Genomic DNA, 27,988 nt, shown 5'->3' on the forward strand with positions numbered 1-27,988 from the left:
GCACCTAAAAAGCAGCCTCCTTGATTTGACGCCACTTGTGGACCACCGAACTGCTGGTTGTGGGGGCTGGGGAGAACACGCTGTACCAAAAACTCTGGAAGTGGGTGGGTTTGCTCTCTATGCCCTGCTCTAAGGAGGCTGCCCGTGGGTTGTGTAAGTCGCTGTGCCCACGGACACAACGTGTTCGGGCTACGGGGCACCTGCAATCGCTCCCCATCTGCTGGCGTTCTCCCAAAGGCAGCTTGGGGGTGGCGGTCGTGGGGAGGCAGCGCATCCCGCAGCTCCCCGCCGAGGCGGGAGCCCGGGGGCTACCGGGGCGTTCGTGGCTTTTTCCTGATGCAGGGAGTGACTCGGGGTGCTGAGTTGCCGGGCGTTTTCGCAGGTTCCCTCAGCGGGTGCGGGGCAGGCGCCCCGAGCCCCCCTAGCAGAGCCTGGGACCGGGGCCGCCTGGTCGCACCTCGTCCTGCGGGGGGCGCTGCCGCCGGGGGCGCGCGGCCCGCCCGCCTCCGCTTGTCAACGGCGAGCAGCTGCTGCCCCGGGGCGCGGGCCGGTGCCGCGCCCTCCCGATTGGCTGCCGATGACATCACCGCCCCAGCGCCCGGCGGGCCGGCCACGCCTCTTTCCCCGCCCCTCCGCCCGCCGCTGTATCGCTATTGGCCGGCGAGGCCGCCAGTCGCCGTTTGCCCCGCCCCCGCCGACCCGTACATTTACGCGGTAGCAAAAGAGAAAGTAACGAGGATGGTGCGGGCAGCGCGCGGGACGCGGAGCGCGGGGCGGGCGGGGCAGTGGGCGCGAGACGCAGCAGCGGCCGCGCGGGGCCGTGACGGTGAGTGCGGGGAGAGGACCAAGGGGATGCGGGGCCCCGGAGCTGCGGGGACCCGGGCACGGCTGCCGCGGCAGGGAGCACCGGCCCAGCTGGGTCCGGCCCGCTGGGCGGGCGGGTGGTGGCGGCGGCCGCCCCGGGTCGCTGCGTTCGGGGGCAGAACTTCAGTTTCCCGCTTTTCTTCTGCTTTTTCCTTGTTTCCCCCGTCCCTAGGCGGAGGAGCTGGGTTAGCTCCCTCGTTTATTTATTTATTTCTTTTTAAATTGCATCAGGCGAAGGCGCGCAGGGCTTGTTTATCCTTTTCCCGAGGGGCGGTTTGGGACAAGAAGAGCGGGCTGGAAAACCTCCCGGCTGAGCGGGCCGGCGCCCCCCGGCCCCGGGAGCTCCGCCGTCGGCGGGCGGGTCGCGGTACCTTGCCTTGGCCCGGAGGTGCCCGCGGGTTCGCTCCCGTAGCTGTTTGGAGTGGCGGGGAGGAGAGGGTCTTGCGGGCCGCCCCAGGAGGAGGAGCAGGACTGGCTGTTCGTGACAGGGGGGATGAGGGAGGAATCTCCGTGCCGCTTCTCCGCGGGCCCGGTGCGGAGCGGGATGGGGAGGCGGCGCGGCGCGCGCTCGCTCGGTTTGCGGGATGCGGTGGAGTTGGTGAAGTCGCTGTTGGGATGCGTTTGCTTTCCAGCGAGAGCCGCAGCTGCTCCTAAAGTTGCTGGGGAAAGAGGAGGCACCGTCTGGGCTTTCTTAGGTTCTTCTGTTCGTGTGTTGTTTTCCTTCCCTCCCGAGTGGAAAGAGGGGGAGTTTCTCACCCTGTGTGCTGTCTCTCAGCACATGGCAAGCAAGTTGGGCAGGCTGTTACCTTGGCTGGCGTGGAGGGACCCCCCGTCCCCGTTTCTAGAAGGTGTAAAAGGGGCTGGGGAGCTGCTGCTGGGGAACAGCCGCTTAGCCGGGGCTGGAGCTGGGGCTTAACCGGCGCTGGGTTGACCTTTCTCACCAGGGGATGGAAGTGCGAGGCGCACACTTGCTTTATTTGTCAAGATCTCCAGAGCCTAATTTTGCTGTTTTCTGTTTAGCTTTAAGTCTTCAAGTTTGTAACTGTCTTGGAGAATTTATTCACGAGCTAATTTTATTCTAACTTGCTGGAAAAGTTGTATATCGCCACTGACACATCCAGCTCCTGCGTGTTCCTCCCAGTAATCGAGTCAGCCGAGTAGTTGCTTCCCTCGCAGCAAGCGACGGAACAAGGGGACGTGCCTCTGTCGTTATCGGTTGCATGCCTTGCAGCCTGGGGTTTCAGAATAGCTCAGCACCATCTGCATGGAGACAAATGCCTCCTCCTGGGTGTAGCTGCATGCTCCAGGCTAGTCGCATGTGTTCTGCGTGCCATGTGCACGCATGCAGATAGCTGAAGTATTTGCTGTGGGACTGGAAGAGGTTTTTTAGCAGCTACTGTGAGCTGATAGCTGTCAGAAGGGGTTGTTACCCATGGGTAATGGGTGTTGGCAAAGTAAGTTCCTGTATCTCAAAGCTTATGTGATTTCATGGTCTGTTTTTATCACCTTTTTCTTCTTCCCACTCCCCCTCCCTTTTTTTTTTTTTCTTTTGCAGGGTGATCTTGAGTTCTTCTTAACTTGCTAGTGCTCAGCCTCCTCATGCCTCCATCTCCTTTAGACGACAGGGTAGTAGTGGCACTTTCGAGGCCAGTGAGACCTCAGGATCTCAACCTTTGTTTAGACTCTAGTTATCTTGAATCCGCCTCTTCCGCCAGCGAGAGCCACTCCAGTCTGCTTGGCGCAGCTGTCGTGTCCCTAAAGACTGCTAATCTCACGTATATGCCCTCATCTAACGGCTCTGCACGCTCCCTGAGTTGTGGATGCAGCAGTGCCAGTTGCTGCACTGTGGCAACGTACGACAAGGACGCTCAGGCCCAAACTCAAGCGAGCACCAGCAGTGCCAGCGCCGCAGCCTCCACCGCCTGCCCTGCCAACCAAATGGTCAACAGCAATGAGAACGCCGGCAGCTTGAGCCCGCTGGGCGGTGTGGGCAGCCCGGTCTCTGGCACCACCAAGCAACTTGCTAGCATCAAAATAATTTACCCCAACGATCTGGCAAAGAAGATGACCAAATGCAGCAAGAGCCACCAACAGAACCAAGGGCCTGTCATCATTGACTGCAGGCCGTTCATGGAGTATAATAAGAGCCACATTCAAGGGGCTGTCCACATTAACTGTTCCGACAAGATCAGCCGCAGAAGGCTCCAGCAAGGCAAGATCACTGTCTTGGACTTGATCTCCTGCCGGGAAGGCAAGGACTCCTTCAAGAGGATCTTTTCCAAAGAAATCATAGTTTATGATGAGAATACCAATGAGCCAAGCAGAGTAATGCCTTCCCAGCCCCTCCACATAGTACTGGAGTCACTCAAGCGAGAAGGCAAGGAACCCTTAGTCCTAAAAGGTAATCCTCCTCTTTGCCCACACGTAACCTCATGGTTCACTTTGCGGTGCGTGTGTTCTGCCATTAGCCTTGCTGATGGTTGAAATTTCAGAGCGTTTGTTTATTTCTAGGAAGGCCTGTGTGCCTTGAGTCACCGATGGCAAAACAAATGTCTTCCATGAACACCACAGGGAGATGCTTGCTCTTCTCGGACTGTTGTCTTTGAGTAGTGGAGAGGGTGGGAAATGGAAGGAGGAGGAAACGTGCTTCCTGGTGTCTGTCTGTGCAGACAAAGAATTTCCCACAGTGCTTGCTCTGAGTATTTATAGCCCAAGGGGCAGAGGTCCAGGAGAGTGTACTTCTCTTTCAGCTCGTCAGACTGACCTTTACTTAGCAGCCTTATTTTAGTCTGTATAAAACTGAACGCATAGGTGCTGGAGATAGGCAGTGGGAGAGTAGAAGGGAGCAGGAAAGATGAGGGAGGCCACTTGGTCTGAGGCATTGCATCATGGACCAGTCAGCAAAACCTGAGGAAGGAGTCAAGCCTTGTTTGGTGGTATGGGGTCAGAATAATGGACAGAGGGAAATACTTTGTTTAAAAAGTGATCCGAAAGTGTTGTGTTTACATGTATGCATGCTTACGGCTTTTCTGTAAAGGCTCCTGTTTTAATGTGGTGTTTGGTTTATCCTTTAGTGCTCTGGAGGAAATGAACACCACCAATTAAGGCAGCCTCCAAGGACACTTCCCATTCTTCTCTTGATTCTGTAGCTCCTACTTATAATGAGGCTCTAGATTGAGCCTCCTTTCTCCTGGATGTTTGTGCCATTCAGAGGCATGGTTGGCAGGGACTGACTGTGGCACTGAGAAACTATGGAAGGATTTGTTGCTTAGCTCATACTGTTTGTATTTAACTTAATTTTTCTGTACAACTTAGTACTTCTAACCTGCGCAGTGTGGCAGGAAAATGGATTGGGCTGATAGTTTATCCCCTTTCCTCTGTTTAGTTTCAGAGGTTTACAGGAGCTAAGGGTCCTGTGAGATATGCCTCTGTGGGTCTATCTTACTGTAGCTTAAAATGGCACTAAACTTGCTCCCAGCAAGAATATGGTCATGCTGGGTTTGCTTTGACACTTGCTACAGGTTCCCAGTGTGCTTTTTATTGAGTCTCTCTGGTCATGATGGTGCCCTTCATCTGTAGGAAAGGCAGAGGAGGCACTTTGGACCATGAGGTTACTGCTTAAGTCCTGTGTTTCTGGCACTAGTCATTCTGCTGTACAGCCCTTAAAACTGGATAGGTGGTTGTAGTCTCCCAGCCTTCCTGTGCTTGCAAAAGTGCGATGCTGAAGGTGTCCTTCCTCTGTGTTCCTCTGAAAACACTGAAGCTCCTGTGGACCTCAAACTAGCAGTTTTTGAGTGCCTGAGGTAAGAGGCCCTGGCTGAGATGGAGCCATGGAGTGGTAGTTGGGCAGTGCCGAGCTGTCGGACCCCATGGGCGGCCCCTTCTCCCACCTTCCACCGCTGGCTGTGGCCCCTGGGCACTGAGCTGAGTGCTTGTGGGGCTGCTTGGGCCACTTTTGGTTCTCAGCCACTCAGAAATGTTAGCATCTGCCTCAAAGACATGCTTAGCAGAAATCCCCTCCCTAAACTGTTTTACCAACAGGTCTGGAAGCGCACTAGAAGACAGAGGAAGCCCAAATCCTTTGCTTTTTGGATGTAGTGATGGACTGGGCCAGAGCAGACCTCACCTGGGGTCTATAATCCTCTCTATATATAATCCTCTTTCCTGTCTTTACTTATCTTTCCTTCTCACTCCCTTTCATCTATCGCGTGCCACTTTATGGGCAAAATAATAAAGTTTGTGCTGTTTGATTGAAACCAACCGCTTTGGCATCTTCGCCTTAATTTTGCACTTTGAGATTGCAGTAAAAGAACCATCACGAGTCCCAAGTAGACTGTGACAAAGTGTGTAGAGAGGAACTCTCCCATCACCCTAACTCCCCTCCCCTCCTTTGAAGTGGGGCTTGAACCGGGGTCGAGTAGTGTCGAGTATACAGTAAAGCAGCGTTTAGGAAGGCTGTGGTTAAGTTTTCGAGCTGGAGGAGCGGTGCTGGAAGCGCTTGTTATTTAGTTTCAGTTGTCAGATAGCGTTTTTTTCCATCATGCTTCAGCAGCCTGGGAGCTGGTGTGCGCATGCCCCTGGGTTCAGGCACCGAAATGAAACTGGGGGGTAGTTAGGGAGCCTTCTTTGCCTCCATTTGTTATTTCAAGCTATTTCTCTTGCTCGCTGCAATCTGGTCGTAATTTATTGCAGGCTCATCTGATCCCCCGTGTTGTGTTTGCAAACACTGGTTGCTAGCCTGGCCGGCCAAGTTTATGTCCCCCTGATCCGGTGCCACCTTCTCCATGTTTGGTACTGCCTGTCAGCCCATGGCTGTTTTCGTGGCACGGTGTCATGTTGTGGGGCGAATCCGATCGGCAAAGCCGAGGGTTGAGTTACAGCTTTGGCTTACAGCGTGCTGGGGTAGCGACGTGGCCCTGCGTGCATTTGGGTTTTAGATGCCTGAGTCTTTTTAAGCAGCAGAGAAACTCTGTGCTGTTTCCAAAGGGCAGGCTGTGATCTATAGATAAATGTATGTATGGGGCATCTTATTAGACTCAAGCTAAAAAGAGGTGGCCTGACTTATTTTTAATGTAGCAGACTGATATATAAACTAGCACTGTGACGAGAGTGTTGGGGTTTTATGTACACTGCGGTATGGGGAGATTTTAAGACCTCTGTTCCTCCCTTCCTATCCCCTTCCCTGACTCTCTTTGCTGCTTCCTTTAACATGGAACATTTGTTTTTGTCATAAATATAACACTTCCATATTTTTTTTATTTAAGCTCTTTGGAAGCAAAGATTTGTTTATTTCTTTGGTCACAAGGCACGACAGCACTTGAGACAGACATAAACCCCCTGTTTTCAAGAGAAGAAAATAATCACGTCCATCACAGTGCTGCTGCCTGGGCTCTGGCAGCCTAAACTGTCAGGGCTGACAAGCTGCTGTTGAGCCTGTTTGTGTACAAAATAGGAGGAAGTCATGTTTCCCCCCCACACACTTTCATACTGAACCATGGTATCACATGCTTACTAAAACTTAAGGGTCTCCTCTCCCTCCGCCCCCCCCTTCAGTATTGGGAAGGAGAGGAGGAAAAACCAGCGGTATAAGCCCAGTGTCCCTTCTGCTTGAGGCCAGCAGGAAAGCTGTTGCTGAATTTGCGGAGGGAAAGCATGGCGGTGCGGCCTTGGCCCTCCTTGGTGGGCTGGTGCCCCTTTCTCTCTTGCAAACCTGAGAGTGAGGTATCTCTGCCTTCCCTGAGCGCCTCGGCTCGTAGTGAAAGTGGCCTGGAGTCTGGGGGGTTTGTGTGCTTGAGTTTGCTGCTGGGACCTAAAAATAGGAAGTGGAAAATTCATTTGCATTCAGATGAAGTATTTAGGTTTGGAGTTGAACGTCTCTCTTCCAAGTTAACTTAAATCTACAAATTAAACAAAAATGAAAAAATTGAAGCATCTGTGCCAACACATTTCCACACCTCTTAACTCAAGCAGAGTTGCCTTTGTCTCCCTGGCCGGTGCCTAGCAGTGTTGTCTTCATCTGCCCTTCCAGCCCCAGGAGCCTTGTGAACCCGCTGAAGTCTTGTGGTTAGTTTTTAAAGGCTTCTGTGTTTGACCGCAGGTAAACACAAATTTCAAAAGCAGAGGTGCAAAGTGGAATTTGGCAAATAATACGCCCCCCACGCACACACCCCTTGAGTGCTGTTAACTGAGGGCTGGGCTGCTGGAAGGGGGATGGGAAGGAACCAGCTGGTGGTGATAACAACTGGTTGCTTCTCTGTTCTTGTTCCTGGTCTGAGGAGCTTATTTATGCTCTGGCTTTCAGTCTTCTCATTGCTCATCTAACAGAGAAATAAATGAAGTGACTTGCTCTCATTATAGCGATGAGTGTAAGACCTGCCAGCAAACCACTTCACGCTTTCTGCCACAGTCTAAGAATAGCTCCAGATCTCTTACCACAGCGAAAGCCACGTATCAGCAAAGTTTGAAACAATTACAGAGGGACCGAGACACCTATAAAAGGAATAAGTACCTGCTTTATGTTGTCTCAGGTTCGTGTAAAATACTGTGATCAGCTGCCTCTGGAATACGTGACCTGGTCATAATCTGTTGCAAATACATTATTCATTTCTATTATTAATTATATAACTTAACAGTGCTAGTGTTACTTTAAACCCTGATTGGGTTACGGTGCGCAAGTGTATTTTGAGAGTAAAACTTGACGCAATGGTCAACAAATCCAGCTGACCAACAAAACATGTGCCTGGCACCTATTTCCACCAGAGATCTCCGCTGAATAACTATTAGGTCACAGTTGTAATAGGGAAATGTGTATTTTTAAGTGTTAAGTAATGCATGTGAAATGTCCAATGTGTTTAAAACTGAAATGTATTCCTTCTGTGCTGCAGAGGAAATCTGGCTCTATCAGTCACTGGAGAAGAAAACTTCTGCTGGCTCAATTAGGGCTGAGACTTCACCTTCAGTTTTCAGACTTTGATTGCTGGAGTTTAAAAAAAGTACCTCTTTCTCCACTGGAATAGACTATCTTATTGGCGATAACACTTGAAAATTGGTTGTATAATTTTTTGTAGATAAATTGGGGCAGTAGTGTGGTTGGAGACCACAGTTTTTTTCTGCACTTTGAGGAGATGCTTCTGCAGGGGACCGTACCTCTAAACTTTGCCTATTCAACAGTAATGGAAAGTGTAGCATTTCCTCCCAGATGATGGCATCTGAGAGTTCAGAGTGCTGGCTTGCACAGCGCCCGTCATGTTTTAACTGTCCTTGGGGGGAAGAGAGCAATGATGCTGCCTTGGAAAGAGAGGAACAGGAAAGGCACTTTTTTTTCCTCTTAGCTCTTCAGCTTCTCATACCCGCGGAAACCAAACTAAGAGTCAAGAAGCAAACTGTTACATTCAGCAAATGATCTCTGATACTTGTAAAGAAAAATCTGGCTCCAGCTCTGTTTAAACTGGGGAGGCATCCCCTGCAATGTTCCTGGTAGGTAGACATTGGATTATAACTAGCTGAATGGCTGATGTGCTGCCCTTACCCTGCTGAAAGTGAGGCATTCTGCTAGTAAAATCTTTATGGAGTTGCTTGCTGGTGTGTCTTCTGGGTTTTTATTCTTAAGGTGAGCACTGCCTTTTTGAGAGGCTCAGGGTGGAAGAGTAGCTGTATTTGAGGTCTGAGTGGTGTCTGGATGTTAACTGATACAGACAGACCTTTTTTTCAGGACCTATGCATGGGTTGTTTTCCTTCTGAAGCAGCAGCCAATGTTTTTACTACGCTTCGGAGAACAAAAGTTTGTAATGAGATTACCTTGTCTTTACCATGCATTTGAAGTGGGGAATCAGCCACTTGTCTTTGGGCTATAATTGTTTCTTTACTCTGTGAAGAGCCACATTATAATTAGTTTTTTTACTTATGCAAGCAACTCTGAAGTGAAGAAATACAACCCGTAGGAGCAGCATGCACGCAGTCTTAACATTTGTCTTTTTTGCCTGTTTACCAGCCAACCAGGAGAGAAACACTTCTCAAATAGTCAGCATTGCTTGCAGGGCTATAGAAGTCACGCTGTAAAGAAATAAATTACAGTAATCTATGAAGATCACCTAATGCATTGTTCCTTTGCACATAAGATTATGTGTGATGCCGTGCCCTTGTTGGAAAGTCTCTGGTGGGCCTGGAAGAGCACTGGCTACAGAAATCACAAGGCTGACCTGAATTATTTTGAGTGGTTGTTTGCCTGAAGCTTTTTTCTAGGTACTCACCTGAATCTGTCTTCAGTGTTTTTTAAGCACCTCTGTACTGTAAAAGTTAAACTTTTTTTTCTTTTTTTTGAGGTTCTTGTTATCACAGAGGTGTTTGGCAAGCCGGGGCTTAAAGAAGAGTGGCAGATATCATGGGTGTCACCTTTCCCCTCAGCCCCTAAAAGTCAGAGCTGGCAAAGAGTCCTGTTGAGAGGAGGCTGGATAAAGGTCCTGTTTTGAGCATTGCACTTGCTTCTGCTCTAGCTGGCGAGTATTTCAGATGGCTGCCTTTCACCTGGTCTTGATCTGATGAATGTTGATGGTTATGGTGGTAAAGCTCACATGTGTGCCAGTGCCTTTGGGTTTGGCCACCAGCCCTGACTGTGCATCTCGATGTGGAGGCAGAACAGGGGGCTGCTGTGAGCAGGAGGTATGCAGGGGTTCAGCAGGGTAATTTTTTCCAGCTGGGAAGTCCCAGGGTGCTCGTGGTTTCTGTGCGGAGTGGCCGATCAATGCTCTGTGCTTCAGTAGTGAAGGTGTGGGGTTGTGGTTTTTTTAATGCCTTGTGACTTTTTAGTACAGGAAACTCTTTTCTTCATTTAATATCTATGATTAAGGCAACTTCATGTCTGGAAGCATCTCAGCCCGTTGGGGGCTGGTTTGGTGTGTCCTCCCTTGCTCTGAAACATGTCTGTTCCCCAGGAGCATGTGTCCCTCCAGAAGATGGTCTCTGACTTGGTTCTGGACCTGTCCAGCAGTACGTTAGAGCTGGAAGGAGAGGAGTGGGGAGATGGGAGAACTAAGCATCTCTTCTGCATAGTGCGGACAGGGGGTGATCTGGCTAGAGGGATAACTCTGTGCCTAGGTAGCAGGGCAGTCTTGGGGCCAGGGTAGCTCTGGCCAATGCTGTCTCTCACTTGACACACAACAGGCTTGCTGTGAGGCCTTGGACAAGTCCAAGTTTTAATCTGTCTGGGTTTTCTCTTTCTATCTTCTGCACCGTTTGTGAGACTGAGCTCATCTCTTTTGTTGCCATGTCAGTGTTAAGTGTGGCTTCTCCAGGTTCACCCACCTTTGCTATGGTGCCCTGGAACGATGCAGCTGCCTGTCCCTGAAAGTTGGAGAGAGGCTTTTAAGCACCCCTTTCCCTTCCTCCCTTAACAGTACATCTTTGCTAAAGTGATAAACTGCAGGCTCTGGTTTGCATCTAGGGGATTTTTGTTCTTTTAAAAATTCAAGGTTTGTTTTCATGTCTTTCTCTGCCTTGGTGAGCAGGTTGCCTCCTTTCTAAAGGGAAGCTCTACTTCCAGTGAAGCGACCAGGACCCAGAAGGCGCACAAGCTTGTCATCTCCTGGCACTTGTTTTTAGTGGTGCCCCTAAGAGTGTGTCCCAGGAGAGCGCGTGCAAGAGAGACCTGAGCCAGCAAGTCTGCAGGAACCATCTGAGACCTTGTAGGTCTGGGTGCCACCTAGTCCCTCTTGTCCTGAAGGAATGAGCCTCCGATTCCTGCTGCTTGTGGCAACGCTAGCCTCGTCTAGCTTAGCTGCACCCACAGCTCCCTCGGCTGGGGTCCAGTCAGCTCATGTGTCCCTGTGCTGTGCTGTCCCCACTGGAGGGGTCTGGGGTTAGTGCAGTCAGGGTGACTATAAATCTGTCATCACTATCTGCTAGGGGGATATGAATGCGCTCGGTGGGTGGGAGGGTTTGGGAGCCACTGCTCCCACTGGGGTTAGGTGCTGCTTTGCACATATGCCTTGCTCTGTTTCGAAGATAATGGCTTTAAAGGAGGAAATTGGAAAAAATTAAAAAAAAAATTAAGTAATGTGAGCATGTTAGTTCTAATTCTTTTACTATGCTCTAGCTTTAGAAAGCCTACGGCATGCCTGGGTTAATTCCTGCTTGATTCACTGCAATAGAGAAGAACTGATTCTAATTAAAGGTAATAAAAAGAAGAACAAATGTTACTCCTTGTCCACACATGAATTATCATATATATATATATATTTTTTTTACAATTACTTAGACATTTGGGAAAAAAGATAACTTGCAGGCTTCTGTGTCATATCAGACGAATTGGTTGTTTCCAGTTTATTATGCTAAAGTGTGATATTAAGCTGTATGTAAGCAGTTGACCAATAATATTTCAAAGGAAAAACTATTGTTAGAACAGTTGACCTGTACTGTTTTGGTGATGGACTCTAATTCTTCTTGGTCTCTGCTAAGATAATGGGAGTCTATCTGCCCAGTTGATGGAAACTAAGAATAAGCCTTTTGCCATTGCTTAGAATTTGCAGGTGAATTTTAGGTACAAAACATTTAATGTGATTGTTGAACCTAAGATTAACCTCATGTTAATAGGTGTTTCTGTTAGCCCTGTAAGGCAGCATGACACTTCTGAGGGATAACACAGTGCTTATGCCTCCTGGGAAACATCAGTGTTAACTCATCTGTGGAGACGAGGAGACCCAGCTTGGTTTTGATCTGCCTAAAGAGAGTCCTTGTTTGATTACTATTTTACTATGTAGCTCTGGATTCTGTAAATGTGTCCTTTTTTTTCTTTTTTTTTCTTTTTTTTTTTTTTTTTTTTTTACTTCCTTCTCCCATCTACTTCCCTTGACTCTAGAGTATATGGATAACAAATGGGTAATTTTCTCTTGCCCTTTAGGGTTTTTAGGGTCTAGCCTTGCCTCCCTGACCGTTAGGATTGGGATCTAAGTGTCAGCAGGGCTGGACCTGAAGTTTGTGTCAGTGTGGGGGCTGGCTTGCACTATGCTATTTCCAGTAGCTTGCTGCTTTTTGTTTTGACCAGCATGACGCTGGGCAATGTCAAGACAGCACGCTTCATTTTCTATGGGTTTTCTTCATGTGCTTTGAAATACCTTTCTGAGAAGTGTAAAATCAGAGCCAGATATTATTATTATTTCTAGCCAAAAGGATAGAAATTCTTTATTTTATAAAAGAGGTTAGATCCAGTAGGAGTGGATGGCACTCCCAAACGCTGGTGTGGTGTATCAGCACTCTGTTTTCATACTAATGCACATGTTGTTGGTGTTTCCAATGTGGAGGAGCAGTGGTTTGGACTGGAAAAGAACTCATGTTCATCCTCAGGAGAAACAAAGCAGCCTGCTCTGTCAATAGAATGAAACTGTCCTGAAGAGGTTGCCCTTAAAAGGGTAAAGTGAATAAATGGATGGCTGAACTGTGAAAATGTCAGTGTTCTCTAGAACATGTGAATTAAACAGAAACGTCCACTCCTACGCATCCAGGATTTCAGATGTCTGACACAGTGCTGGGACCCTTCTGCCTTTGATGTGCTGAGCCAAAGCCCTCTGCCTTGCGCTCGTCTGCGATCGCAGCGGCTGCTGGCTGTCTACAGGGCAAGTTGGCTGGTAGCTTCAGGGGTGCACAGGAGGATGTGGTGATGGGCAGGGAGAGAATTGGTAAAAGGTTTTTTTGGTTTGTTTTTTGTTTTTTTTTTTTTAAAAAAAAAAAAACACACACCAAAAAAACCCTGGTGTTTTGGGCAAATCTGGTCTGCTCTACCTCTGTCTGTGAAAACAGCCTCATAGCTCTTTGTCAATATAAAACCATTTGCGGTATCTTTATTGCATTAAAATAGTTTCTGTTCCCTCCCCCCTCACTTCCCCTGCCTCTTTTGTGCGTAACTTTAGCATTTCTTGATGACCTTTTTGTTAATATGATTTCCAGTGGGAGCATTTCACAGTAGAAGTATGTATTCCTTCAGGGTTTGCACTGACATTTCCAGTGATTATTTAATTGGACTTCATGTTAGCCTACATCCCCAAGGGAATGCATACTTTTGCTATGAGAAGTTGTAATGTGTCTAATTTTTAGTTTCTGCTATAAATGCTTGCCCTCCAGGGAGGTTAAGTCCAATCCTCATCTGTAGCAGAATTGTCACCATAGTGTGTTTGGGATGTGGGATTTCTTGTCTTGCTCCTAATTACATTATTGTATAGCTTAATCCCTGTACTAAAACTGAGAGCAGGCCTTCTCCTCTTTCACCTTTCTGAATGCTCCCTGAGGATAGCTCAGTGCTTTGAAGGATGCTGTCATGTGGCTTATTTTCCTGTGAATACTTTTCTTTTTTTTCTTTCAAATGGGCAGACTCTGCACTCCCTCTGCATAGGGGGATTTCCAGTTACAAGTTGGAACCACTGTCTTGAATTCAGAGATGTGGTCCAGAAGTATTCACACCGGCTTCTGGACAGGCTGGTGAGTAGTCCAGAAGTTAGTGGCATCTCTTGGAAAAGCTGGCAATTGAGGTAGGGAAGGGATGTGGGGGAATTGCATGGGTGGCCTAGGCCCAAAACTTAAGGTCGAAACAAAAACTAAGTTTAAGAAAAAAAATATAATAATCTCAAACTGAAATCCCAAGAAAGGTTCCCTAGAAGCAGGTTTTAAAAAAAAATTGTTTGTTTCTAATTGGAACTAATTTGGATGATCTAGTGGTCCTCAGGAGAAGTGAAGGGGGGTGAGAGCTGATGGTGTAAAGTAGCAAGTCATGTGTTGAGGTGTTGTAGGCGTTGGGGTGACAAAATGTGACTGAGAGCAGGTGGTGGTGAGGCAGGAGGAGCTGAGAGTGGAGCTGGGCAGAGCCAGCACCTCTGGCACAGTCTGGTAGGGGAAGGGTCTTTTGGTGACCTCTCTCCTTCCTCCCTGGGACATGTCCATGGGACAGCTGGCTGCGCTGTGCCTGGGGTCAAAGTACAAAATAAAAGTAGATGAGGCCAGGGACTGCAAAGGCCAGTGGGAGAGGATGTGTTGTGGTAAGGGGTCTGAGCTGCAGTGAGATGAAATTAGAAATAACATGCAAACATGCACACGTGCCTCAGTGCTGAGGGGAAACCTTTCCTCTTTATCCAGCGTCATGCTCTTGACTTCTAAAGAGACCTCAAAGCACTTGTGTCAAGGATGTACTTGTAACTCCTCTAGGTCAGAATTTGTGTACAAACCAGCCTCTCAGGGTAGTTCCCACATGGAAAAAACCTGACCTTGCAAGTTCTCCGGAATGCAAGGTTCTGCCTGTTTTTGAAGTGCCTTTGGCAGCTTGGTTAGAGGGAGAGACTAGATTAGATTGAGTGTATTGAGATGGAAGCTGTTCTTTGTGAACTATGTTTACTTTTACTTTTTAATGTTTGTTTAAAGCTTAATCTTTCATGGCAAGGCTGATGCTGAATGCTGTGTGGTTGAGCCTTCTATGGACAGGTGAGAAACACGCTTGCAGGACCAGAAAGTCAGACCTACTCTACTTGCTAATAGCAATAGAAGTAGAAAAACCTTTAGCTATGCCTTTGATTTTCAAAAACAGGGAGGCAATGTGGGTTGAGGTGAATGTAGCTACTTATGTTGTAGGAGGATGGATTTTTTTTTTTTTTTTTTGCCACCTTTTCTTTAACGACAGGTATAGTAATGTATAAAGCAGTCCTGGTGTCACTGTGATCTCCTTGTGCTGCTGAAGGATGGGTTTGACCTCATGTAAATCTCCCTCCGGTGTTTTAAAAACAAACAAAAAAGCAAACCACAATTTCCTTGAAAACAAAGGAGGAGCTCCTAATGCCACCTGGGTGAGTGTGATCTGATAGGTTCCCACCCCTTTTGACAGAAGGGAGCTGCCCTTCTCATCTCCGCTTCCCGCTGTGTGGGCCAAGTACGATATTTTCAACCATGTTGAGCTTTCTAGAGCAGTGAGGGCAAGCCCTGAGCCCTGCTCAGCAGCAGCAGGTGTGGTGAGGAGAAGGACATCTGTTTTGGAGAGTGGGAACATTCTTATAATGACCTGCTGGAGTTAGCCCTGTTGCTCTTGAAGATATGTGGGAAGCATAGTTCTGTGCCACAGCGAGTAGAGCCATGCTTGGACAAGGAAAGTGGCTGTCTTGTGTTGTTGAGGAAACTTAGGCATCCCTTCTTTCAGTACCTCAGGATGAGCAGATAATGATCCCCAGTATGCACTGTGAACCATCTTTGCTGAGGCTACAATGGTGCCAGACACAGCTGTGGGAAAATGTGGTGGCTGAGTCTTCCACTGCATGGTGGTTTTTGCTCTTGTGCTCTGTGGGCGCACCCCCAGTGCCTCTGTGCCCTCCCTGCGAGTGTCTTTGCTACCCGTTAGAGCTACCCTTGCTTGAGGCTAAGGGAGTACTGTAGAAGAAACACGAGGAGTTAGGTGCTTTTACTCTTTCCATGTCATCTGGTGGTATTGGAGATAAGGTAGTGGGCCTTCAGTTTGGTTATGGCCCAGATACAAGATCCTTTGTGCAAAGCCATAGGCTTCTGCAGACATGGCTGCATTGGTGGGTGGTATGAAGAGATGGTCTGGGTGGATGTCCACATCTTGGAAGTGGATTTGGCCTATACTGGCTGAATTCTGCTTTGAGCTGTACAGCTCCTTTTTCCCTTGGTGGAAGCAAGCAAGCTGTGATGGATTTGCTGCTCAAAGCGACGCATGGAGAGTTGTGTCCCTCGGAGTACCTCTGTTTTGGAGCTTGCTGGTTAAGGTTCCTTTGTGTGATAAAGCAGTCGTACCATACGCCTGTGACCCAGGGACAAGCCACTGCCTCCAAACGAGCTCAGCCAGCCTCGGCCCTGTGTAAACCTGTCGTGTGAAGGTCAGCACATGGAAAGCAATGCTACCTGCCTGCTGAAGCCAGTGGGGACTGCAGCCTGAGCCAAAGGGGAGGAATATGTGACAGTAAGAAAAAAAAAAAATGAGCCAATGTGGCACTCAAAGGTGAGCCCATCTCCCTCGAGCATGGTGCTGCCGTCCACAGCATACCCTGCTGTGGTGCAGGAGCAGCACCAACACTGGCAGTAAAGCGGTGGTGGCTCAGCACCAGCGTGCCAGCCTGCAGCAGGACCTCCGGGCACTGCTGGTGGCACAGTATGGGGCTGGCCCCGGGGCCCTGACCCTCCTGCCTGGGTGGGGAAGGGGTGCAGCACCAGGTGGGTGAAGCAGCTGGCAGTACCTGGCCCCTGTTCTTACGTGCTGGAGTCGCATTTGCTTAACCTTGAGGCATCCTGCACTTCGAATCAACTTGACACAAAGTTATCTGTTCATTAATAACACAGGAGCAGTTTAATTGTGGTCTTAGTGGAAAAATACATGAGACTGTCATCAGCTGTTGCTTCTGGCAGCTTTTCTGCAGTAATGTAAATAAATGAGGTCACAGGTTTAAAGGAACAGGCTGTACTTGCACAAATTCAAAGCGTCATCTTAAACAGATACACACCAATTGTCTGAATGGCTCTGTCCTGCGCCCCAAATGAGAGCTGTAACATTTTGACCTTAAACACGCTCAGACGCAGCGGCTCAGTTTGTGATGAGGGTACTGACAGGGCATATGCTGAGTGGATGTTTTAAAACTTGGCTTCGTTCCTGAGCGAGTGAAGCTTTTGGTGGCCAGAACTCCAGTACCACTAAATTTTTCCACTGGTTCCACAACGAGCACCCAGCAGCTCAAGAGCAGGGGAAGTCACAGACCGAACACCTCTTCCACTGATAACTTCACAGCATCCTGGGATTTCTGCTCTTGTTGCACATGTGCGTGTGTGTGTTGGTTTTATTTTTTTGAGATGGCTTTGTGGTATTGTAATCGAGGATGAGCGGATCCAGAAATCTGCCTGGACAGCTTTGAAAGCTTTATAAAAGGTCTGTTTGTCTCCCGGGACCACGTGTTCTGTCTAAATGTGGATCCCGCATCTGCAGTCTGTCATGTATAAAAATATGTTCCTGTTTGTAATTGTAGTGGGAACACCCAGTACCTGCCACGCTCGGAACAAAGTATAGCCACGCCGATGAGGTAATGCAAAGGTATTGCTGTATGGCGAGGGCATTTCACAGTGACTGCCTCGCTATAAGCTCTCTTGCTGTAGAGGGGAACAAGGTCCCTCCCTTTGCTGTGGTGTAAGAGCCTGTTTTCCAGATAGGAAACGTACTGCTAATCTACCAAAACATACTGTAAACCCATGTCCTAGGTTGTATACAGTCACACAGCCATAGAACAGCAGTGATGGTTTAAAGAGATGCTAAAGACGACAGAAGAAGGGCAGGTGTTACTGTACTACTTGTGCCTTAATTCTCAATCTTACAATAAACTTTTTTTTTTTATAAAATGTGTGGTCATAGGTAAGATTTGTTTTTCTTGCCTTTTTGAAGATGATTACTTCTATCGCAAGGCCATGGTCCCTTGTAAAACCTGGTTGCCTGGTTTCTAACATACCTTTTGTGCCTGTTTTGCATTGTATTTGCCTTCTTCTGATGGCAAAAGACAAATGCCATGTTTGGCATGGTTTTTATGCAAGCACCATGCTGCTTGTCTTTTTTTATTTATTTGTTCAGAGGTGCTCTGGCTCCTCTCCAGCTGCTCACCTGGACTGGCAGTGCTGGTGCAAGCCCCGGGCTCCTGGGTAGCTTTGGAGCTGGGAATTCTGTATGCAGCTGCTGCCCAGGCACTGCTTGGTGAGGGATTTTGAGGAGCGTTAAGCAAGATGTTTATGGGCAGGTGGCTGCAAAGAGCTTGAACCAGCAAACATGAATAGCTGGAGTGTGTATGGTGCTGACTTGAGACTTCCTAAAAGTTTTGAGGTCTTGGACAATCCGAAGTCTTTTGCTCACTAGCTGTTCTGGCTGGCCAGGATGCTGGAGGATGTCACACAGTGATAACTGCAAAAATATCTGGCTCTTGCATCAATAGCGAGCAAGAGCCATTGGTTTTCTGTCATGTTCCACTAGATAGCAGGCAAGACCATCTGCTGTGAAGGGTCCTGCTTCATTGATTCATTCCTTATGGAAGAAATACCCCACACACTAGGGAACCCAAGGTATCCTTGCGTGTCCATCTTCATTTGGATTTAAGTGGGTTCAGTCTCCCCTGAAAGCCTGCCTGGCAGCTGTTTTGGAGCAGAGTCTGCACAAAAGCACTTAATATATTCTCCGTATCCATGCATGGGCTGTGTCAAACAGGCTGGGTGATTCAGGTTATTAAAGCTATGTGGCATGTTTAAAGCTAGAAGAGACAGGCTACAAGCATGATGTTCTGTAGAAGTGAACATTGGTGGCTTCAGTAGCTGGTGGCATTTTGGTTTGTAACTGAAGGTGGCTACACAGTTGGGTTTAGGCTTCATGGTGGTGGTTCAGACTGCTAACAGTCTTTCCTGGTGGATGCGTTATATTGCCTCTCTGCTCAGGCTGCCTGCATACGATGAAGACTTTTTGCGTATTCCAAATAGCAGCTGTGAGAGGCTGCTAGTGAGAGGCTTCTGCCAGGTTGTGCTTCTCTACACTCCCTGTTCCTGCTCTCTGTAACACTTCCTTTGTGCCCCAAGTTTGGGAAGGCTTGAGCAGCTTCAACCACAGAACAGCCTCTGTTTCAACCATGAGTGGCACCTCTGCATCCATGCCTTGAGCTTCCTTGTGGTCTGGAGTTGCTGTCAGTAGCAGTGATATGTCTTGGTCCTTGCTAAATTTAATGAATAAACTCTTAGCCCAGGCTTGTAGAAGCAATGTGTCGGCCTCCTCTCTAGGTACAGTCTCTTTTCTCTCACCTCCTCTCTCCCACTGCACAAGATTTTAAATGCTGAAATAGCAGCTGCTTGACAAGGGAATACAGATGCCCTTGAATACCTTGTATGTTGTATTTACCTTCATGTGGAAGGTAAATGTCACTCTTTCTGACTTGTCACAATGAACTTTGCTTGGACCTTTTTCGAGAAATAGTCTCAAGCTTCAGAAAAACCTGAGTGTTATGCATGCATGAGCTCCACTTAAGTTACACTAGTGCCTCATAAATGCGCGAGGAGCAAGGACCATGTGTGGCGAGAATGGATTAAGGGAACAGCGCTCATGAGGTGTCTGGATCCTGTTTTGGGACCTGTGTGATGTGTGTGGCAGTGCAGATCCAAGCAAAGCTCCTACTGTTGGCTTTAGAGTTCAGCTTCCCTCCGTGACTGCATCCTGCTGCATCCTTTCTGGGTACCAGTGTTCTTGTTCAGTCCTCCCATGTTCACATGTCTGAGGCAGTTCAGGTTAGTAATGCTCTCCTCAGTAATGTGTTGTTTTGGGGACACTTGCTCTGAGAGTTGCTTGGCTATGGCACTTTAAATATTGCTTGAACTGGCTTTTTAAACTCCCTACCCACATGAGGGAGGAGAACAAGGAGAGGGGGGATGTGGACTGATCTTAGGAAAGGTGACCTCTTCACTGGCAAATGTGGGGAAGGAATTGTGGGTGAAGCTCCTGTATGTTTGACTGCTCCACTTCTTGGTGCGTCTTCCACATAGTGTGTTTGGGATTGCCTTCCCATCCTTTGGGGTGATGCTCCTGCTGGAGTGGTGGGAATTGCCCTGTACCTCTTGATCTCTTCTGGGTACAGTGATAACAGAGGAGCTTCACACAATGCGATGGTCTCTTGTCCTCTCCTCCCTATTCTCCTCTGCTGGACCAAAGCTTGCACTGAGGAAGAGTTGGTAACAAGAGTAATAGTGTCTTCTGGCCAACAGGGCAGGCAGAGGCCCTGAAAGGAGGACATAGGTGGTGAGGAAAGAGCTTGCTGTAGACTCTCCAGCTCTGCTGTATCGTACAAGGTGGCTGGTGAAGCAGGATGGTATCTGGCACACCATTTGTGTGATGAAGCAATGGGATCCTACCTCCGCCTATGGCCACTTACTCCCAGAAGGCTGCAGGAGAGGTGAAAAATGAGCATTGACTCTGGAGTCACTAAAGCAATTTATTTTTCAAGGATTTTCTTGCGAATCCTAGTCTGCTCTGGTTTTTGTTTAAACAGCAGCATTTAAGCTGAATGGATTGTTTGACTATGCAGAAGGACAGGAATGTGGGTTAGGGCTTAGCCTTCAGCCTGGACTCTAGGCTGAGGCTGTTGGTTTGGATGAGGCTTCAGACATCTTCAGCCATGGAACCATAGTTTTGTTTATTTTCTTGAGTGGACTGAGAAGACTTTTCAGACCATGTCAAGGCCAGGTGGTGCAGTTAGCAGTCGAGCTCGGATTTTTGTCCCTGCTCTTCCTTCCATCCTGCTCCTCTGTTGTAACAACTTTGCGAGTAGAGATCTTTAAGGCAGATCTGTTTGCTCAGTGTCCTATAAACAGAAGAAACAGCTGAAGACAAGCATGCTTTTGAGGTGGGGGAAATACTCTGTGGACAATTCAAGAATTTCTGGGAAAATGAGTTACTGGCAGTGTGTGAAGGACAGAGGTCTGGACATGGAAAAAGGGCACTTGCATTGGAGGGGCTCAGATGGTTGTAACTTAGTCTGGGTGCCTTGTGCCCATTGAGTACTGCAGAGGGCACAGGGTCCTTGGGTGGGTCCCACCCTGTGGGCAGGCGTGTGGACATTTGGGGTGGCAGCGCTCAAGATGTAGGCATCCTAGCCCTTTGCTGTGCCTAATCCAGAGCCCATGTGACAGCATGTTTTGCTCTATTTTAAAATCTTCCTTCGCTACATCACTGTGAAAGAGCATGGAAAAGACAAATAAACTTTTTTCTTTTTTTAAAAAAAAATAACTTTATTGGGATGGTGACATTCAGCATTTATTTTGGCTAGTGTAGCTCTTTCTAGTAACTTCAGCCTAGTTCTCCGCTCTCCTGGGTGTGTGGTTTTTTGTTGTTGTTTGGTTTGGTTTTTTTTTTTTGGCTTGCATCTAACAAAGTGCAATTGAGTCTGAACACTTGGCCCATCTCGGTGCGGTGCATGACTCCAAGAATCCTGGTATAACACAAACGTGTGCTTTTGTGGGCGAGGCAGGGGGAGATATATCATTGCATTTCTCCTCTTTCCGCCTTTTTCTTTTGGAGGAGCCACCTGTTAGCATTACATCAGCGGCTCCCAGGAACGCTGCCTCCTACCAAAGGCCTTACACAAAGTAGTTCTTATTGTATTGTTTGTGCTCAAAGAGCTGATGTCATGCCAGCTGATGTCATTGTGTGCTTTGTGTAATCGCTATGGAAACTGGGCAGGTGGAGAGCCGCGGGCTGATGTAATTGCTGAATGAGGTGTGGAAAGAAGGTCTGCTTTTCTCACTCCAGTTCTGCGGAGCCACGCTCCTGAAAAAAAAAAATTAAAAAAATTTTTAAAAATGCTTCTTGAAAAAGCCAGCAAGATGTGCAATAGAGCCAGGGGAGGCATGAGCCAAAAAAGCGACTTCTCCCTCCCCCTTGAATCCATTTCCCAATCCGTATTAATGTCCTAAAAATAACTCCTGCTAGATATTGTCAGGGAACCGGGGCAGAAAAGGAGAGTTGTTTGCCACATGTTAAACAAGTACCTCAGTTGCTGTTAGGTTACAAGGAGCAGGTTTCTTTTTGTTCAGCCGCACAAACGTGTATGGACCAGGAGTTCCTGTGAGCAGCACCTACCCTCCCACCCTTCCTCAGGGGTGTTGGGTGGGGGGACACCCTGCAGGGCTGCTCCTGGCACATCTGTGGATAGGTAAAGCTAAAAGACTGTCCTAGCTGGTTTGCTGCTCTGCTTTAGTGTGCTGCTAGCCCATTTGCTCCTAGTTTTGGCAGTGCTTTCCTTGTTGGAAAAATGCCTTTTGTCATCTTTTTTTTTTTTTTTTTTTTTTTCCTTGCCTCCTCCCACTAGCTAGTAGGTGAGGCAGCCCCAGCGTACTGATGTTGCACAGAGGCATGTTTGTCTGTGAGCCTGTTCCTTGGCACCGTCAGCCTCGTGGAGGGGAGGACAATGTGTGCTGCTGATTCATACCACCCTTCTTGTTGGTGGCCATGCCCAACATTGGTCACTGGGACAGTGGTGGTGGGGACAACAGAGCCAGCTCCAGTCTTTGTGGCTCCAGTGTGTTCTCTGAAGAAAAGTGGGTCCAAAGCATTGCTGTCCTCAGTGTGTCTAACCAAAATATCTGCTTGGTCTCTCTTCCCAGGAGGACTCAGTGGTTTCAAGCAGAACCATGAAAACCTCTGCGATAACTCCCTCCAGCTGCAAGAGTGCCCGGAGGGGGGAGGAGGGGGCGGTGCATCCGCCGTGCCCCCCACGCTACCTCAGTCCATCCCCACCACGCCAGACATCGAGAACGCTGAGCTCACCCCCATCCTGCCCTTCCTCTTCCTCGGAAACGAGCACGATGCTCAGGACTTGGAGAAAATGCAGAGGATGAATATAGGCTATGTAATCAATGTGACCACCCACCTGCCCCTGTACCATTACGAGAAAGGCATGTTCAACTACAAGCGGCTCCCGGCCACTGACAGCAACAAGCAGAATCTCAGGCAGTATTTTGAAGAGGCTTTTGAGTTCATTGGTAATTACCCTTGACTGGAAATACTGGTTTTTTACCTGTTGTAAGAATCTAGAGTGAATTTTATGTTTTGCTGAACTACCCTGAAGGCTGTGTAAGGCCATATTTACTTTTTGTTTAGATTGTCAAAAAAGCTGAGCAACTCATATTTCTACTCGTTCTCATCTCTGGCATATCCAGTTGAGTAGCCTGGGGGTACGATTTTTATCCATTGATAGTGATACCTACCTCCAGGCTTCCAAATTCAGGAAGCTTCAGAAAACTGAGATTTTTATTATCTCTTCTTCTTGATTTCTTTGTGTTCCTAGTTTACACGGTGGCTTCCAGCCAATTTTTCATAGTAGCTGTTCTTAATGATGGCTGAGTCTTTCCTAACTTAATTTCATGAGAAAACTGACAAACTTTCACACTTTGCTTGTTCTGTCATTAGATTTATAACTTCAGAGTGTATGTGTGGATGAGTGGATTGTGATGAAAACTTGTATTGATAAGCCTCTAAGCCCTGTAGGCTGTGTGAAAGAGAGTTCAGAAATCTCCCTGACAAGATGCAAGGCTACGGTGAAGAAATGACCCAGCGACATTACCCATGTTGCTCTGAATCTCACTATGATCCATGCAGTACAACCCTCAGCATTCAGCGCTGGTCATCTAGGCTGAAGCCAGATGGCCTCTTTGGGCAAGGCTGATCAGTAAGGACATCAGCACGTGATACTGAAAGCTTTAAGACCTTCCCTTGCCTCTCTGTATCTTTTGCAGTATAGTGAATGTCCACTTGTGCTTCCCCAGCATAGTATGTGTTGTGAGAGATTTTCTGAAATAAGCTGAAGGGACCACTGACATATAACTTTATTTTCTTGTGCTGAGGCTGGGCTAATCTCTTTACCAATACTTCAGGCTCGATGATGGAGATGTAGAAGAAAGAAGGTGTGCGTCTGTGCTGCGTCACAGCTTAGGTCCTTAAGTGGCCCTGTGTTCCTCCCTGCCCTCAAACCATCTGTCTTTCTGGCCCTTGAGTCAGGGTATGGGCACATGGCTCCTAAAACTGAAGCCTGCTTGTGTTGGCTCTGTGGAGGTGCTCTCAGGCTCAGCAAGGATTGGGCCCCAGTCGTGGGACTGGATCCCAGGGCAGGAGGTCTAAGCTCAGCGTATTTTTCTGAGCCCATCTGCCCCGGCCATCTTCTTGGGCAAGGGCTTGCTGCTCTGAACCAGACAGCTCGCCAGCCTGGTCTGTCTGTGTTTCGGTTAGCAGGGGGTTGTGGTGTGCTGATGCACACGGTCTATAGCCGTGCTGCTGTAGGGAGGGTGAATAGACAAATAACTGCTTACGCTGCAGTTCAGATGGAGTGAAGCTTGATTCTTAGCACTGAGAGCTTCTACCAGGAGCCCTTGGGCTTGTCCTCTACAGTGTAGAAGATCAAAGAATCTCTACTTAAAACCAAATTTTCCCCTAGTGTTCTGAACACAACCCCAGCTCTACCACTAGTGCTGTCAGCTTCCCAAACTGCTGATTACTATGTGCATGGGAACGTGAATGCCCCTTTTTGGGTGAAGGGAAGCCCCCTCTGAGGGCAGGGGAGAGGGAACCTCGCTTTGATCCTTTGGAAAGAAAAGCTGAATTGAGAAATCCAGTAAAACCTTAACCTTTGAATTCCACAAGATGGGGAGATGCAATAGGCTAAGCTCACATAAAGAAACTGCAAAACTCTGAGGCCCTCTGGGGAAGGAAGGGAGATCTGTGCACCCAGCATCCCTATGAACTGCAAGATTAAAGCAGACAGTGTTTGCTTTATGACCTTACCAAGGGGAGAGAAAGCAGCCTTGCTCTAAAAAGGCTTAGAAAGTGTTTCAAAACCTATTTTACTTTCCTTTAATAATTACAGCTTGAGGGGCTGTCTTTGTTTTTAATAAACAAATATTTCTCCATTGAGAGTTTTTCTCCATAGCAGATTTAGCCAGCTGGGGAAGTAGGGAAGTAACTAGTCCAAGCTTTCCCTTCCTCAGGGTAAACATTAAATTGCATTTAAGAAGATTTGGAAATGTTTAGCAGATCGCTGGCCTATGTTTCTTTAAATGTGTCTTGGAAAAAACCACAACCAAACCCAGCTTTAGCTAAGACTAAACCCATAGGAAGTGAAATCATCAAAAACTCTCTGGGAAAGTGTGTCAAAATGCGTTAGAGAGTTTCAGCTTTCTGAAATACTAACTGGTAAAAATGTCTAGAGGAAAGCTGGCTTCATTTGTGTTTTCACAGTACAGGTTGAACATTTGGGATAGGATGAACTGTACTCTTAGTGGGGTTAGATTCATGCCAAGACTTGCAAACTAAATTCACGCTTTTCCTGCAGATTAAAACAAAAGAAATAGATTGCAGTGTCACATCTTTGAAAGTTTTGTCTCCTGTTTTAAAAGCCAGCTGTGGCAGATGAGGATGGTACGGTAGTGACTCTCTTCTTTCTCGTGTCCTATTGACAGGTGTTTCCAGGGGCTCCATCCTCCCTAAATTCTGTCCGGGTTGCATCCCTCTAAGTGCTATATCCTCATGGAGAGCATGTGTGTGATTGTGTGTGTTGTCATTTCCCTCCCTCCCCACCTCATCCTTTCCCTGCTGCTCCCAGTAAGCCAGAAGGCGATGCCGTGCTCGAATCGCAGAGATGGGGATGACAAATCCATTTTTCACACCACTGAAGGTGACCCAGTCAAAATGCCCAGAGCTTGATATGCAGGAAGTGAGAAGTCAAAATTTGAGATCTCTTACTGCTGAAATCTTGCTGAGGTGCAAACTGCATCCAGCTCCTGCTTTTGCAGAGACACCACAGCAGAGTGCCCCACTGAAGCTCATTTCAAGAGTAGCCGTGTAAAAGCTTGAAAGAATAGGGCCTTGAAACACGTATTGTGATGAACTGAATCTGGAAATACTTGTTTTTTGAAAAGGTGGTGCTTTGCTTTGAAAGACAGGGAGATTGAGATGATGACATAATGCAGTAGCGTTGTGGCAGAGGTGGAGATGGAGCCAGAGCTGCTTGGTTGTGGGCCTTAACCTCCTAAATAAATGCTCCGTGGCAGCACACGTGAGCAGTGCAGCAATGTCTCTCAATGTGCAGTCCATCTAATAAAGAGATAAAAGTGAATGTGAGGATTTTAAGTGCTAGACTGGTCTGTGTGTTTCACATTCAGTAACTATGAAACCCTGAAGGAAGATGGACTGGAGGGAAAGGGGAGGAAATGCTGCTGTGCTTGTAATCAAATAAAGGGACTTTTCACATTAAGTTACTCTTAATTGCACTGAGCTTTTTCGAACTTACAAACTGGCACAAATCTTATTTTATTCTGTCTTGTTTGTTTCCAGAGGAAGCTCATCAATGTGGAAAAGGTCTCCTCATCCACTGCCAGGCTGGTGTCTCCCGATCTGCCACCATAGTTATTGCGTATTTAATGAAGCACACGCGCATGACCATGACGGATGCCTATAAATTTGTAAAAGGCAAACGACCAATCATTTCCCCTAACCTTAACTTTATGGGGCAGTTACTGGAGTTCGAAGAAGATCTAAACAATGGTGTTACACCACGAATCCTCACACCAAAGTTGATCGGCGTAGAGACTGTTGTGTGACAGCGAAGCTGCGAGGAGGCGGTCAATGAAGGGGTTGACCTATTCTTCACCTGATTTGGGGCAGTGATGGGTGGGTTGTGGGTTTTTCTTTTTAGCTTTCAAGGGGGGTTTTGTGGCAAACTTTTTGTGAATAAAAACCTTTTTTTGTAAGGAAAGGTTTTTAAAAGAGATCCAAGAACTTCACCACCGTGTTTGGGGTGCTGTTGTGATTTCCTTCCCAGATGCCGGCAGAGCAAGGAGGCTTCAGAGCAAAAGGAGTATTTTAAAAATCAAAACAAGAAAAAGAAATATTTGGCTTTTCTTTTTATTTTTCCCTTCTCTTCAGCTACTTGTAGAGTTTATGGCTAAGTAGTCTGTGCAGGTTCATAGACTGAAGAAACCTAAGTTGAAGATGAAACACAAACAGCCAAAACAAAGCAGGAAAAAAAAAATTCCCTGAAACATAAGGGCCTTCATCTGCAAAGGCTTTGCTAAAGATAACCTAGCTAAACACTCACCGATGCAAAGGAAATAGGAGCAGCTTAAGAAGGCTGCAAGGCACTTTCACGCTCCTCACTCAAACTAAAGAAGAAAAAAAGTTAATTTGGCATGTTTCATGTTCCAGTTCTATTTTTCTATTTTGGGGTGTAAGGTTTTAACAGTAAGGGACTTTGATCATTCTATGCCATATGCCTTCACTGGCTTCTTGTGCAATAATAATTTGAGGTTTGTTTTGAGTGTTCAAACCAACTAGAGTTGGCTGCCCACTAGTAATACGATAATTTTTAAAGTCTAATAGTGCAAGGGCAGCTGGCTTGGTTCAGAAAGGATAAATGAGAGCAGTTATTTTTTTCCTTTATATGATTTTGATCCTGGTTACAGTGCCATAAACCTTGTTACATATGTATATCAGAATGTACAAAAATTGAGAACGAGCAAAGTTTATTTAAAAATATTTTTCGCACAAAATATTGGTGTGTTTCAGTTGTCTATGTAAAAAAAATGATTATAAAACAAAAAGTCTTTTGGAAAATGTGTGTCCTTTTTATTTTCTTAGTAATGTTCCATTTTCTTTCTATGGGATGGGGTTTTGTTCTGTTCTTTTTGTTTTGTTGCAGTGTATATCTCCATTTGACAAAACTGGTATCTCTTGTTTGGCATCTCCTCTTCAGTGTTTTGTTCCTGTCATCTGCTGGTGGAACATGTTTTCTTTATTTTCTACTGTACTCTTGCATCCTTCAATTTCTGTAACCGGATTTTTCTCTCCTGGAAGTACATCAGTTTTGGAGCTGTTCAGCTGAATTAGCACTATTGGTGAGGGCTCTCTGGGACAGACCTGTTATTTCTACAGCTCGGTAACCATTTGAAAAAAAAAATAGAAATAAACATTCTCCCCTGATTCCTTTTCATGTTCCTGCAATTAGCTTATCTTCTATGCTACAAAATTGTCCGGTTTCTAGAAATACATTGGTCTCTTGTGTGCTTTTTCTTGGCCTCTCTATAGCCTGCTCCTTTAGCAGTTCCACAATTCCTGGGATTTCCCCCTCTCTCTTGCCCATTGTTCCTTCATCCCCCTCCTTTTCCAGCTGTTTCAGTGTTAAGTGTCTGTATTGTAGGGCTGTTGTTTCTGCCTGACAGTGTTCCTTAGGTGGCTGAGTTTTGCTTTCTTTGTTTGTATTTATGTTTTTTTTAATGATACAGTATAACCTGATCTCTTCTGGACTGTTACCAACTCTAAAGTTTATTTGTATGAGCCTAAAATGAGATAGAAAACATTTCTGATATGAATCTGTTGTGCAAAATTATATATCCCAGGAAGTCTGGTAGCAGTGAAGGTTTTTCCTAGATGAAAACCTAGATGGACTGAACCAAGCTGAAAACAGGACCTGTCAGAAAACTTATGTATAATCACATTAGACATGTATATTTTTGTGAACATTTTACTTAAACTGTTGTTACCATACAGATATTTTCTTGAAATTTATCCCTTTATTAAATTATTTTTCTACTGGAA

The 27,988-nt window shown here is 47.0% G+C and overlaps 1 protein-coding gene across 3 annotated transcripts; it reads left to right on the plus strand.

Moving 5' to 3' along the window:
• The first annotated feature begins 750 nt into the window (after positions 1-750).
• Positions 751-27,988, plus strand: DUSP10 (dual specificity phosphatase 10). 3 transcript variants are annotated; one of them, XR_015258183.1, is made up of 6 exons: positions 751-826; positions 2,420-3,265; positions 10,955-11,032; positions 22,009-22,386; positions 22,814-23,072; positions 25,730-25,818. XR_015258183.1 is itself a non-coding variant. In XM_086745123.1 (5 exons), exons 2-5 carry the CDS (start codon positions 2,464-2,466, stop codon positions 25,993-25,995), a joined length of 1,524 nt encoding a protein of 507 aa, XP_086601249.1. In that variant the 5' UTR covers positions 751-826; positions 2,420-2,463; the 3' UTR covers positions 25,996-27,988. The 3 variants fall into 3 exon arrangements, 2 of the variants coding, with proteins under 2 accessions (XP_086601249.1, XP_086601250.1); XM_086745123.1 differs by lacking the exon at positions 22,814-23,072 and having other exon boundaries at positions 25,730-27,988; XM_086745124.1 differs by lacking the exons at positions 10,955-11,032; positions 22,814-23,072 and having other exon boundaries at positions 25,730-27,988.

The sequence above is a fragment of the Chlamydotis macqueenii genome, chromosome 3, assembly GCF_036417535.1.
Source record: "Chlamydotis macqueenii isolate bChlMac1 chromosome 3, bChlMac1.mat, whole genome shotgun sequence".
NCBI classification, from domain to species: Eukaryota; Metazoa; Chordata; class Aves; order Otidiformes; family Otididae; genus Chlamydotis; species Chlamydotis macqueenii.

Excerpts from the sequence above, each read along its gene's own strand:
- DUSP10 (XM_086745123.1), top strand. The coding sequence starts at position 2,464 with ATGCCTCCATCTCCTTTAGACGACAGGGTAGTAGTGGCACTTTCGAGG. Across the intron at positions 11,033-22,008 it reads AGAACTGATTCTAATTAAAG|GAGGACTCAGTGGTTTCAAG; the intron begins GTAATAAAAAGA and ends CTCTCTTCCCAG. Across the intron at positions 22,387-25,729 it reads AGAGGCTTTTGAGTTCATTG|AGGAAGCTCATCAATGTGGA; the intron begins GTAATTACCCTT and ends GTTTGTTTCCAG.